Below are 13,413 nucleotides of genomic sequence, written 5' to 3'. Positions count from 1 at the left end.
AAGTCTCCTGAAAGCTAAGATGAGGAAATACAATGAAGCGTATGTAGCACTTGGCTTCACTGTGACTACGGTGGGAGATAAGGAAAGACCGATATGTTTACTGTGTCTAAAAATGTTGGCAGCGGATAGCATGAAGCCAAATAAATTAAGGCATCACTTAAACACATTACACCCCAATCACACAGATAAGACGATTGAGTTTTTTCTGTGAAAATGTGCTGAATATTGCAAACAATCATCCTAGCAGAGAGTTGGGGGGACGCAAAATGTTTACTTCTTCCTAATAATTCAGAAACACTGGTTAAAGTAAGAAAAATTATCTTTCCATGTGACAAGGACTAGTACTTAAATGTTATCCTAATTTCAAAAGGCTGATTTCTTCTCAGATGAGAACCCTTCAAAGTTCAACCATATTTTTCCCTGAAAGCTTCAAATTATGGACTCTCGGACTAGAGCAACAACTTGGTTTCAAGAAGGCACAGGGATGCTTCAATATTTCCTTCAACTTTCATACTTCAGCAAAGAATTTTGTTTTTCATTATATTACAGAGGGGGGGGGGGACATCAATAAACTATAAATTACAAAAAGGTCAGATAGCTGCTATCATCTTGTACCAAGCTGCTAGCCTTTTATTTCCCCACCAGTGCTGCCTTTCCTAGAACAGGAGAAATATTAGACATTGGCGATGCCTCCAACACTAGAAACATCATGTACCCCAAAGACCATTGTGACTTTTCAGTAATGTAGTGATTACTGACTTTTAGGAGTGCAAAAAGTGAAGCCACGATTAATAGTTCCCTTTCCGTTGCCCCAGCAATCTCCCCAGAGATAAATTTAGTCTATTTCATTCTTCTTGAGAGTCTAAGGACAAAGTACAAGTCTTAAACTTGGTATAGGCTTAAGACATCATTTCACCACTTAAAAATCCTGAAAAATTGAGAGAGTCCACTTGGCACACAAAGCCTGGAATGGCTTTTAGGTTGCTGGAGGTTGTATCATACACCCCTGGATTAGAAAAGTCCTAAACACAAGGATTTTTTAAAGTGGAGTATTTGTGAGAAGTTAGATGTGTGATAGATTAGATTAGATTAGATTAGATTTATTGGATTTATATGCTGCCCCTCTCCACAGACTCGGGGTGGCTCACAACAATGGTGAAGAACAGTACATAGTAACAAATCTAATATTTAAAAATCTAGATTACAGTTTTAGATTAAAAAGTCCAAAAAAGAAACCCCAATATATATTAAAAAAACCCACACAATCGAATCATACACAAAAACTACATGGGCAAGGGGGAGATGTTTCAATTCCCCCATGCTTGATGGCAGAGGTGGGTTTTAAGAAGTTTACGAAAGGCAGGGAGGGTGGGGGCAATCCTGATCTCTGGGGGGAGCTGGTTCCAGAGGGTCGGAGCCACCACAGAGAAGGCTCTTCCCCTGAGTCCCGCCAGACGACATTGTTTAGTCGACGGGACCCGGAGAAGGCCAACGTTGTGGGGGCAATCCTGATCTCTGGGGGGAGCTGGTTCCAGAGGGTCGGAGCCACCACAGAGAAGGCTCTTCCCCTGAGTCCCGCCAGACGACATTGTTTAGTCGACGGGACCCGGAGAAGGCCAACGTTGTGGGACTTAACCGGTCGCTGGGATTTGTGCGGCAGAAGGCGGTCTCGCAGATATCCTGGTCTGATGCCATGAAGGGCTTTATAGGTCATAACCATCACTTTGAATTGTGACTGGAAACTGATCGGCAGCCAATGCTGACTGCAGAGTGTTGGATAATCCAGCACAGGACCTCAGACCAGTTCATTTCCATTCATTCTGACTTGTGCCATACAGAAATTTGGGGGTTGGTATTCCCCACCAGAATTACCTTAAAGCGGTTCCACACAGCGCAAGGCACAGTTTGAGAAGCAGCATTTTTTATCTTTTTTGCACTCAGAGTCATTATTACACTCATATTTTCTTTTAGTTGGACATTTTCTAATGTCTTTTGGGCAATGCTTTGGTTTTTCTGGGGGGAAAAAAGAGCGGTAGAGAAAAAGCTGTATCCATAACATTCAATCCGAGCCTTAAAGATAGTAGGAGTACAGCATTAAAACTTAAATCTGCTAAGGAAGCAATGTTTACACTTTAGAGAAAGGAAGAAGGATATTTGAGAACACAAGCAACATCAGTGGGAGCCTAGGGGGTGGTGACAAAATGGTAGAACAAATGTCATCATGCAAATAATGTGATTTATGGTTTTGCATTGTGGCCGGTAACTTTCCCTCTCATCCAACTACCCCTCCCAGTTCCCTTGATACTATTCTACTGTGGCAGGTCAAAGTCTCTATTTCGACATGATGGCTTCGGCCACTTAAGTGTTCAAGAGTGAGGAAAAATTGTTTATATATCTCGTTCATGAAATGGTGTTCTTCCTATGTCCCGAAAAGGCACAAATAATCAGCAAACCTGTTACTAGGTTTGCTTCCTAATTAGTTTTTTCCACTTTGATAATTATATATAGAATTGCAAAAAGGATGTTTCTAGAGGCTGAAAAGAGAGAAGGTGAGGAGGGAGAGAAGGTGAGGAGGGAGATATATATATATTTTTAAGCCCCATGAAGTACCTTTTTCTGGTGTGCGACACACTGTCCCACAATTACCCTCACAACATCTTTCTATTCCTGGACATTCATTATCCTTCTCACATACATCAAAGGCTGCTCGGCAAACTGTGTATTGCGCTGGACAAGTTCCAAGTTTCACTGTGTAAGAAAAAAATGCAAATATTAGAGAAACAAGCATATGAAATATAAATTAGGTTCTTTAATGCTTCTTACAGAGAGAAATCCATACAGATTTTTCGGGGTGAGGGGAGGACATTCATTCATTCATTCATTCACTTGTTTGTTTATTTCTTTGTTTGTTTGTTTGTTTGATTGATTGATCCTAAATTTTAAAAAATTGGCAAAATTATAACCTACAAAGAACTGATGAAAGAAGAAGCGATTCTAAAAACTAGATTAGAACTATGGAACGAAGGGATAGGACTAGAGTGGTGGGAGTACCTTCAGATAAAGTCAAGATATGAAAAGGACAAGAAATCGTGGGATAGAGAAATATTACTAGGAACAGATGAGAAATCAATTAAAAAACTTTACCAATATCCATTAAATTACAAAAGATCAAAAGCAACATGAGAAAATATTATTTTACTGAAAGAGTAGTAGATCCTTGGAACAAACTTCCAGCAGACATGGTAGATAAATCCACAGTAACTGAATTTAAACATGCCTGGGGTAAACATAGATCCATCCTAAGATAAAATACAGAAAATAGTATAAGGGCAGACTAGATGGATCATGAGGTCTTTTTCTGCCGCCAGTCTTCTATGTTTCTATGTTTCTATGTTTCTAAAATGGAACAGGAACAAGTCAAAGAGACAATTGTTAAATGGGCTCAGAACTTTGGTTACAACATCAACTGCCTCCAGAGATTTGCACTCTCTCCTCCCTATCAGTCTTCCAGAAAGCCATTAAGACTTGGCTTTTCCGGCAGGCCTGGAATTAGATTGATTGTAATGTATGTATGGTTCTTTTTATGATGATTTATTATGTTATGTTATGTATATTATGTTATTGATTTTATTGTTGCATTTTGATTGCATTTTACTATTGCCGTATTTATGTCTCTTGTTAGCCGCTCTGAGTCCATTTTGGAATGATCAGCATATGAATACAATAAATAAAATAAAATAAATAAATATAAAATTAGATGAATGGCAACAACTATGGACAAGAAACAAAAAACTAACACTAGCCACAATGTACAAAGAGAATCGGTATAAAATATTCTATAGATGGCATAGAAAACCAATACCATTAGCTAAAATAGATAAAAAGCATTCACCTAAAATGTTGAAATGGTTCTTATTACTACATGTGGCGGCTTTGCAGTGAAGGTCTACCAAAATTTTTACTACCACACTGTGGGCGTGGCTTCTGCAGGACGCCCTGCATTTTCTTTCCACATCAGACATTAACACCCTTGAAAGTGTCCAAAGATACTTCACCAGAAGAGCCCTTCACTCCTCCACTCGAAATAGAATACCCTACGAGACTAGACTTTCAATCCTGGGCCTAGAAAGTTTAGAACTAAGACACCTTAAACAAGATCTAAGTATTGCCCACAAGATCATATGCTGCAACGTCCTGCCTGTTGGCGACTACTTCAGTTTCAACCACAACAACACAAGAGCACACAACTGATTTAAACTTAACCATTCCAAACTTGACTGTAAAAAATATGACTTCAGTAACTGAGTTGTCGAAGCGTGGAACTCATTACTCCATAGTGTCATCCCCAAACCCCCAACACTTTACCCTTAGATTATCTACAGTTGACCTATCCAGATTCCTAAGAGGTCAGTAAGGGGCGAGTACAAGTGCACTAGAGTGCCTTCCGTCCCCTGTCCTATTGATCTCCTATATCTCCTATAGCTTTCTTCTATTCCTATATCTCTTCTTCTATTCTTTCATTGATATATTCTATTCCTATATCTTCTTTTCTATTATTTCTTAGATATATTTTACTATGAGTATCTCCTCTATAACCTTCATCATATATTTTACTGTGTGTGTGTGTGTGTGTGTGTGTGTATATATAACCACTAAAACCCTCATTGTGTATTGGACAAAATAAATAAATAAAATAAAATCTTTTGGTGCAAATTGGATGCTCTGGGGTGAAGCTCCATTTTCGCTACCCCATTGCATTCCTCCCCCTCCTCCCGTCCAGGCAGTAGCCCACCCCTGTGGCTTTATAACAAGAGAAAAATATTCTGGAACAGAGTTCAAAAATGTTTAGAGGAGATACTGGAAAAGAAAATTAAAAGAAAACCGGAACTATTTCTACTGGGAATAACTCATGAAAGATACGAAAGATGTCAAATTGACTTAATCCTCCACATAACAACTGCGGCAAGATTAATTTTTGCACAAAAATGGACAAGTGAAAACAAACCAACTGAAGATGAATTATTAGAAAAAAATCATGATCTGTGCAGAAATTGATAAATCAACAATGGAAATAAAAGTAGTCGGAATACTACCAAAGCTGGAACAAATTCTACTCTTGGTTAGAAAGTCGGGGAAAACAAAAAATAAAATAAAGACAACCAATTAAATAGTCAACTAACTTAACTAAAAGGGAAAGAAAAGAAAAGGGCATTGATTAAATATAGGAATAAGAGAGAGACCGATGTAAGACCTATGTATAATAAAATGTACAGAGGTACCTCTACTTACGAACGTAATTCGTTCCATGACCAGGTTCTTAAGTAAAAAAGTTTGTAAGAAGAATAATTTTTTCCCATAGAAATCAATGTAAATCAAATAATGTGTGCGATTGGGGAAACCACAGGGAGGGAGGAAGCCCTGTTTCCTCCCAGGAGATTCCTAGAGAGGCCCCACAGAAGCTTCTCCCTGCCTTTTCCGACCCTGTTTCCACTCAGGAGTTTCCTAGAGTGGCCCCACAAAGGCTTCTACCAGCCTTTTCTGGTTACAGTTAAAAATGGTTCTTGAGAAGAGGCAAAAAAAATCTTGAACGCCCAGTTCTTATCTAGAAAAGTTCGTAAGTGGAGGCATTTGTAGGTACCACTGTCCTAGGAATATTAAATGATGATAATATAGAAATAGCACAATAGAAAATAAGAAACAAAATCTGAACTTAGTACCATTCCCTGGTAATAAGCAGGCTTGCCCACAAGTGCCAGGACAGCATTTCCTTGAACCTGGACACTGGTCATCTTGCTTGCATTGATTTCCAAGTACTCCTCCATGACAGATGGCATCAGTGAATGGACAGATACCAGGTTTCACTTTGGAAAAAAAATATGAGAAGGTTTTAAGGATATTTGTAAATACAATGGAACAATTAGAAATGATGTGATGAGAATCTACCAGAGGGCATAAACAAGGGGGGGGGGAGTTATAAACATAAAACTCTAATGTGTCTAAACTTTTCTGAAATTTCTAAGGGATAAAGCACACATGTATTACCATCAAATTATACATATAGTCCCTTGGTCTAGGATAATTCTCTATAAATGGACCTTCTGTTGCTGCTTCCTACTCTAGTTATAGGATATAATAATTTTGCAGATTACTTACAGGACCGTCTTCTGCCTCATGCATCCCGGCGGTCGATTAGGTCCCACAGAGTCAGCCTTCCCCAGGTTCCAACGGCCAAACAATGTCATCTAGTGGGGCGTAGGGGAAGAGCCTTCTCTGTGGCGGCCCCAGCCCTCTGGAACAAATTCCCTCCACTTGCTAATTGACAATTGGGGATCTAGTTTGTGTGCCAATTTTTAAAAAAATTGAGAAAGGGGATAATTGTCCACCTAGCCTTTTCTATCAGCCATAGATGGAAGAGTTGAGGGAAGCTTACATTCCCCCTCCCTGATGGATAGAACTTCACTTCCTACTGACAGTTGCTTTGGCCTGGACAGTTAGAGGTCATCCATCACTTGTGGCAATTCTCCCTAACCCTCGTCCAAATAAGCAGCAGCTTCAGGAAGTCAATAAGAGGCCAACCAAATCGCACATAAGCACCACCTACACATTCAGCATGATTTTCTGATTTTGAAACATTGATGACCCCCCCCTTCCTCCCCCTCCCTCTTTTTCTTCCTCTCCCCTTTGAGGGCCATGTTTGGGTTTTGACTTTGAAGACAGAAGATTTCCCCTATCAACTGATGTGACTCTTTTGAAAGGCAAAAGGTTCTTTCAAAAGTAAGATTAAAAATGCACCAAAATTAATAAATCTGCATAAACCACAGCAGGAAATCATCATTACTTTATTCTCAAGCTGTTAGGAAGAAAGAACATCAGTTGGTTCTTGAATCCTCATTTCTAGACCAAAAAACCAGAATAAAAGTAATTGGCAGAGGCTTTTTTGATCTGGATAAAAGCCCCAAATATTATTTTTCCACTTACCTTTGTTTGGACGCGGTACACCTACAGTTAAGCAAGTTAGTTCTACGCAGAAGATTAGAAAGCCCGTGAGAACGAACGTGTCAGTTGATCTCATGGTGCTTAGAATGATGCCTTCTCTGATCGAGGCTGCCATCCAAGGTGGTTTATGATCTTTTACACATAACTTTTGAAGAAAAGAGCACTGGCAGTGTCTTTCTGTAAAACGGCCAGGATTTCATGGACCCCGTTGAAAGCTACTGTTAATTATTGATGTAACAGTCATTCCACCTCCCTGAGGAAACCTGGAAACTCTGTTGGGAGCAATGAGGTTCTAAAAGAGAATTCTCAGAATCCTCACCAGACATTCAACAGTTTTTGGAGGAAGCCATGATGACAGTTGACCTTATTGGTTGGTTGGTTGGTTGGTTGGTTGGTTGGTTGGTTGGTTGGTTTGGTTGGTTGGATGATTACAGCCACCCATCCCACACCTTTGACTCTGGGTAACATATAGATAAAATGTTTTGGCTCCCTCAGAAGCGTTTTATTTATTTTATTTATTTAAGCGTTTTCCTCCAAAGAGGATGAAGCTGTTGACTCCCGTGATCCAGTAAAGGTGAATTAGGGCCAGAAAGCTCAAGCCTTAAGTCCGTTCAGTATATAGAAATCAATTTATCATTCTTGTGTTACATAAGGTAGAGGGGGGAAAATGCCTTTCGGGTGTCTTTCCCTAGAATGAATACTGACGCACCCAAATTTTCAGCCTCTTTTAGGGAGGAAAAGGGTGCATCTTATTTATTTATTTATTTATTTATTTATTTATTATTTGTATTTGTATGCCGCCCCTCTCCGAAGACTCGGGGCGGCTCACAACAAGTGAAAAAACAATCCAATACATAATCCAATTAATTAAAATATTAAAAGTTTTTTAAAAAACCCTATACTAACATACACACACACAAGCATACCATGTATAAATTCAGCGGGCCCAGGGGGAGATGTTTAGTTTCCCCATGCCTGACGGCAAAGGTGGGTTTTGAGAAGTTTACGGAAGGCAGGAAGAGTAGGGGCAGTTCTGATCTCCGGGGGGAGTTGGTTCCAGAGAGTCGGTGCCGCCACAGAGAAGGCTCTCCCCCTGGGGCCCACCAACCGACATTGTTTAGTTGACGGGACCCGGAGGAGGCCCACTCTGTGGGACCTAATCGGTCGCTGGGATTCGTGCGGCAGAAGGCGGTCTCGGAGATATTCTGGTCCGATGCCATGAAGGGCTTTAAAGGTCATAACCAACACTTTGAATTGTGACCGGAAACTGATCGGCAGCCAATGCAGACTGCGGAGTGATGGTGAAACATGGGCATACCTAGGTAAGCCCATGACTGCTCTCGCAGCTGCATTCTGCATGATCTGAAGTTTCTGAACACTTTTCAAAGGTAGCCCCATTTAGAGAGCATTACAGTAGTCGAACCTCGAGGTGATGAGGGCATGAGTGACTGTGATATGTGCGTGTGGGGTAGGAGGAGGGAAGGTGTGAGAGAGGGAGAGAGAATCTATGCACAGTATTTTGTCCATGCCCAAATATCCATTTCCTGCCTCTTTCTTTCTTTCTTTCTTTCTTTCTTTCTTTCCTTCTTTTTCTTTTTTTCTTTCTTTCTCTCTTCCTTCCTTCCTTCCTTTTTTTTTCTTTCTTTCTTTCCTGCCGTCTTGACTTTTTTGATCTATTCCTGTGGATGCCTTATATCTGACTTGTTTTGTGATGGCCTGTAACCATACTATTTGGGTGGTAACTCCCCCAACACATTGCAGGACTCTGGATTTTGATCCCTAGATCTAGCTGCACCATTAATAGTGCATTGTTATTTGTAGCTGCTTGTTGCAAGGCTCAGTCAAGATTACCATTAACCATTATTTCTAGCAAAAGGCGTTCAACCAATACCAAAACCTATTATCACTAGCAAAAGGCTGTGCAATCATTACCTTTATTTCTATTAAGCCCTTTTCTTCCAGGGCTGAAGGCTTAATTTAAGAGGGCTATATAAATGAACATAAATTTTGATTCGGCATAAAATTAAGCCATTACATAGACAACTTTTCATTAGGGATGTACTGCCACATCACCACAAGAGGGCAACATATTGCTCTTCTTTGCAAAACCATCCCTTTTATAGAAACTCATGTCTGGATATCTGATACTGAATTTCTAACCTTATTGGTTTGTTAATGCTTTAATATAGTACTATATGTACACCATGAAATAAAATCAAAAGCATTAAGACGTAATTTATCTCTTTGGATCGTTTTACACATACAGTATTTGCATTGCGTGACTTCCTGGTCTCATGCTGTCATTTATTACTATTTCCCCAAAATCATCTTGTAGAGTGCTGATAAATTCTACCGTAGAACATCTACATATTGAACACATAGAGATTGATCATGTTAGCCACATTTAAAATGAATTACTGTAAAGTGAAGTTGAAACATAATTTTTCTCTTGGCCCTGCTCACTTTGTCCTGTTTTGTGTGCTTCCAGAATTTTAAGTCTTATTCTTTCAAGGTTGTGCTCATTCTTATGTTAAAGGCCATGTTCACACAATACACAACACTTTTAATTAGAACAATGAAAGGCAAGGATGTCACATTAAACTTGCAACCTAATACAGTGATCCCTTGTTTTTCGCAGGGGATGCGTTCCAAGACCACTCGTGAAAAACGAATTTCCGTGAAGTAGAGGAAAGATACTTTTTAATGTATTTAACAAGTATTTGGACTTTTAAACCCCCCCCCCCCCCTTTGCATTAAACAGTTATTCTATAATGTTTCTCAGCTGGAACTACATGTGATATCCTACCAGTTTCTTTAATGGAGTACAGTACCGTGTTTCCTCGATAGTAAGACCCCCCCGATTGTAAGACATATGGGGGGTTTCAGGGGGGTCGGCTTATATAAGCCATACCCCGAAAGTAAGACATATGTCTTACTTTCGGGGAAACACGGTACTAAAAGCGAGGGAGCAGTTCGCAGCGCCCTGGCGGCGGTTCCCTCCGCTTTGACGGCGCTGGTCCGCTCGCTCGTCCCCGCAACCGACCCGTTTCCCCGACACGCGTCTGGAGGGGAGGAGCCGCTCTGCGCAGTTGGGCAGCCCCACCTGCCTGCCGGAAAGGAGGCAGGCGAAGGAGGGCGCAGCTCCGCCCGCCCGCTCGCTTCTACAACTTCGGACCAGCGCCGTCCTTCGCCTCGCATTTCCGGGTTGGCGAGCCTGGATTGTTTTTCCTGAGAGCGCTGGTCCCCGCTAAGCCTTCTGCGCCTGACTCTGCGAGGCGAGAGGGAAGAAGGAGAAGCGCTTCTCCTTCTTCCCTCTCGCCTCGCCGAGTGAGGCTTCGGACCAGCGCCGTCCTTCGCCTCGCATTTCCGGGTTGGCGAGCCTGGATTGTTTTTCCTGAGAGCGCTGGTCCCCGCTAAGCCTTCTGCGCCTGACTCTGCGAGGCGAGAGGGAAGAAGGAGAAGCGCTTCTCCTTCTTCCCTCTCGCCTCGCCGAGTGAGGCTTCGGACCAGCGCCGTCCTTCGCCTCGCATTTCCGGGTTGGCGAGCCTGGATTGTTTTTCCTGCGAGCGCTGGTCCCCGCTAAGCCTTCTGCGCCTGACTCTGTGAGGCGAGAGGGAAGAAGGAGAAGCGCTTCTCCTTCTTCCCTCTCGCCTCGCCGAGTGAGGCTTCGGACCAGTGCCGTCCTTCGCCTCGCATTTCCGGGTTGGCGAGCCTGGATTGTTTTTCCTGAGAGCGCTGGTCCCCGCTAAGCCTTCTGCGGCTTAGCGGGGACCAGCGCTCGCAGGAAAAACAATCCAGGCTCGCCAACCCGGAAATGCGAGGCGAAGGACGGCACTGGTCCGAAGCCTCACTCGGCGAGGCGAGAGGGAAGAAGGAGAAGCGCTTCTCCTTCTTCCCTCTCGCCTCACAGAGTCAGGCGCAGAAGGCTTAGCGGGGACCAGCGCTCGCAGGAAAAACAATCCAGGCTCGCCAACCCGGAAATGCGAGGCGAAGGACGGCGCTGGTCCGAAGTTGTAGAAGCGAGCCGAGCGGGCGGCCGGAGCTGCGCCCTCCTTCGCCCGCCTCCTTTCCGGCAGGCAGGTGGGGCTGCCCAACTGCGCAGAGCGGCTCCTCCCCTCCAGACGCGTGTCGGGGAAGCGGGTCGGTTGCGGGAACGAGCGAGCGGACCAGCGCCGTCAAAGCGGAGGGAACCGAGCAGATCAGCTGCTGGGCGGCCTCCCTGGGTCTTCCCGACTTCACCCTGTCAATTTGGTTAGTGGAGGCGGGAAACGGCGGGGGGGGGTATGTAAGACATACCCCGAAAGTAAGACCTAGTGGGGCTTTTGCGGGTAAAAAGATAGTAAGACACTGTCTTACTATCGGGGAAACACGGTAGTACTGTAGAAGAATTTTATGAATTTTTAATGGATTTAAATTTTCAATGGATTAAATGGATTTATTTATTTATTTATTGACCTATAAAGCCCTTCATGACATCTGACCAGAATATCTCCAGGACCGCCTTCTGCCGCACAAATCCCAATGACCAGTTGGGTCCCACAGAGTTGGCCTTCTCCGGGTCCCGTCGACTAAACAATGTCGTTTGGCGGGACCCAGGGGAAAAGCTTTCTCTGTGGCAGCCCCGACCCTCTGGAACCAGCTCCCCACAGAGATCAGAATTGCCCCCACCCTCCTTGCCTTTTGTAAGCTCCTTAAAACCCACCTCTGTCATCAGGCATGGGGGAATTGAGATATTCCTTTCCCCCCAGGCCTATACAAGTTATGCATGGTATATTTGTGTGTATGTTTGGTTTTTAATAAGGATTTCTTAGTTATTTTAATATTAGATTTGTCATATGCTGTTTTTATTATTGTTGTTAGCCGCCCTGAGTCTACAGAGAGGGGCGGCATACAAATCTAATAAATAAATAAATTTTATTTGAAAACCTGTGAAGTAGCCAATTCACAAAAGATGAACCGCAAAGTAACGAGAGATTTCCAAATGACATTCAGCATCTTACACATAGAAACATAGCCGAGTGCACATGTCACAGGTGGCACATGGAACTATATCTGAGGGCACATGAAGCGTTGCGCTATGTCAGCTCCAGTGCACATGTGTGCGCTGGCCAGCTGATTTTTGCGCTTCATAGTGGCCATTTTCTCTCTCCCCAGGCTTTAGGAAAGCCTGCTGAACTCTCGGGTTGGTAAAAAAAATAGGCCAATGGGCCAACCAGATGTTTGTTTCTGAGGTTGTGCTTGGCCCATTGAGCCAATTTTCACCATCCCCAGGCTTCTGAAGAAAACAGAGCGAAAACAGCTCAATGGGCCTACAGGAAGTGCAGAGGCTTCAGTGAGGCCTAGGTGCATACATAGGGGGGGCAGCACAGGGGGCTTGTGTGCATGCACAGGGTGGCAGTGTGGGAGTTCTGCACATGTGCTGGGAAGACATTGCATTCTATGTGTTGGTGCACACACACTATTGTGCATGCGCCTTTTGGCACCGGAAATAAAAAAAGCTTCTCCAAAACTGGCTTTACAAATGTCTAACAGGGTTGAGGTCATTCTAGTTTCTGAAAGGAAGATGTTCCATGGAGAAGGGGCCACTGCTGAAAAAGCCTATCTTCTAGGCCAGTGATGGCGAAGCTTTTTTCCCTCATGTGCCAAAAGAGCATGTGTGTGTGCTATCCAGTAATGGGCAGCCAAAAGTTTTACTGCCACACTGTAGGTGTGGCTTATTTTGTGGGTGTGGCTTAATGGTCATGTGACTGGGTAGGAGTGGCTTGCCAACCATGTGATCAGGTGAGTGTGGCTTGAACAATCATCATTGTTCAAATGAACTGTTAAGTCCTCAACTTGCAACCTCACCAGTGTCGCTCATTGGAGTGACAATTTACTTCGCGTTTCCCACACTCTCCTTCCTGGGTCGTCCGTCTCCCCCTCGCCTAAGGTTGGATAGCTAGGCAAACGGGTGCTGCCAGAAGCATAAATGCTGCCAGGAGAGCCAAGCTGAGACCAGTAATCCAGGAAGTGACAGCCGCTGATCAGCTGGAGCTACGCACACATCTTCATTTCCGCTGGTGGAACTGTGTTCCACCCCGTCCTGCCTGCTGCCTGCCCCTGGTGCTATCGTGCATGTGCAAGTGCCCAGACTCATAATTAAATTCCTGGGGAGGGAAAAATTAGCTTCCCCCATCCCCTGGAGGCCCTCTGGAGGCTGGAAATGGCCTATTTCCCAACTCCTGGTGAGCCCAGTAGGCTCATGTTTCACTCTCCCCAGGCTCCAAAGGCTTCCCTGGAGCCGGGGGAGGGTAAAAACGCAATCCCCCATCCCCCTGGAGGCTCTTTGGAAGATAAAAATGCCCTCCCAGAGCCTCTGTGTGAATCAAAAATCAGCTGGCTGGCACACACATGCACGTTGGAACTGAGCTAGGCCAA

At 43.6% G+C, this 13,413-nt stretch overlaps 1 protein-coding gene across 1 annotated transcript; it reads right to left on the bottom strand.

The window, feature by feature from the left end:
* Positions 1-1,873: 1,873 nt before the first annotated feature.
* LOC139165606 (WAP four-disulfide core domain protein 5-like) lies at positions 1,874-7,072 on the bottom strand. The gene is made up of 4 exons (XM_070748813.1): positions 6,979-7,072; positions 5,718-5,861; positions 2,611-2,748; positions 1,874-2,013 (listed from the first exon to the last, which is right to left on the bottom strand). The coding sequence occupies exons 1-4, from the start codon at positions 7,070-7,072 to the stop codon at positions 1,874-1,876; spliced, it is 516 nt and encodes a 171-aa protein (XP_070604914.1).
* Between the last annotated feature and the right edge of the window lie 6,341 nt (positions 7,073-13,413).

The sequence above is a fragment of the Erythrolamprus reginae genome, chromosome 3 (genome assembly GCF_031021105.1).
Source record: "Erythrolamprus reginae isolate rEryReg1 chromosome 3, rEryReg1.hap1, whole genome shotgun sequence".
NCBI classification, from domain to species: Eukaryota; Metazoa; Chordata; class Lepidosauria; order Squamata; family Dipsadidae; genus Erythrolamprus; species Erythrolamprus reginae.
Note: the sequence above shows the minus strand (reverse complement) of the source record. Positions and strands in the feature narration are given on the sequence as shown.

What these genes read in the sequence shown, in the direction of transcription:
- LOC139165606 (XM_070748813.1), bottom strand. Translation starts at nt 7,072, where the DNA reads ATGAGATCAACTGACACGTTCGTTCTCACGGGCTTTCTAATCTTCTGC. An exon ending in TGTACCGCGTCCAAACAAAG is followed by an intron (nt 5,862 to 6,978) that starts GTAAGTGGAAAA and finishes TTTTTTCCAAAG; the next exon opens with TGAAACCTGGTATCTGTCCA. An exon ending in GTGTCGCACACCAGAAAAAG is followed by an intron (nt 2,014 to 2,610) that starts GTACTTCATGGG and finishes TTTTCCCCCCAG; the next exon opens with AAAAACCAAAGCATTGCCCA.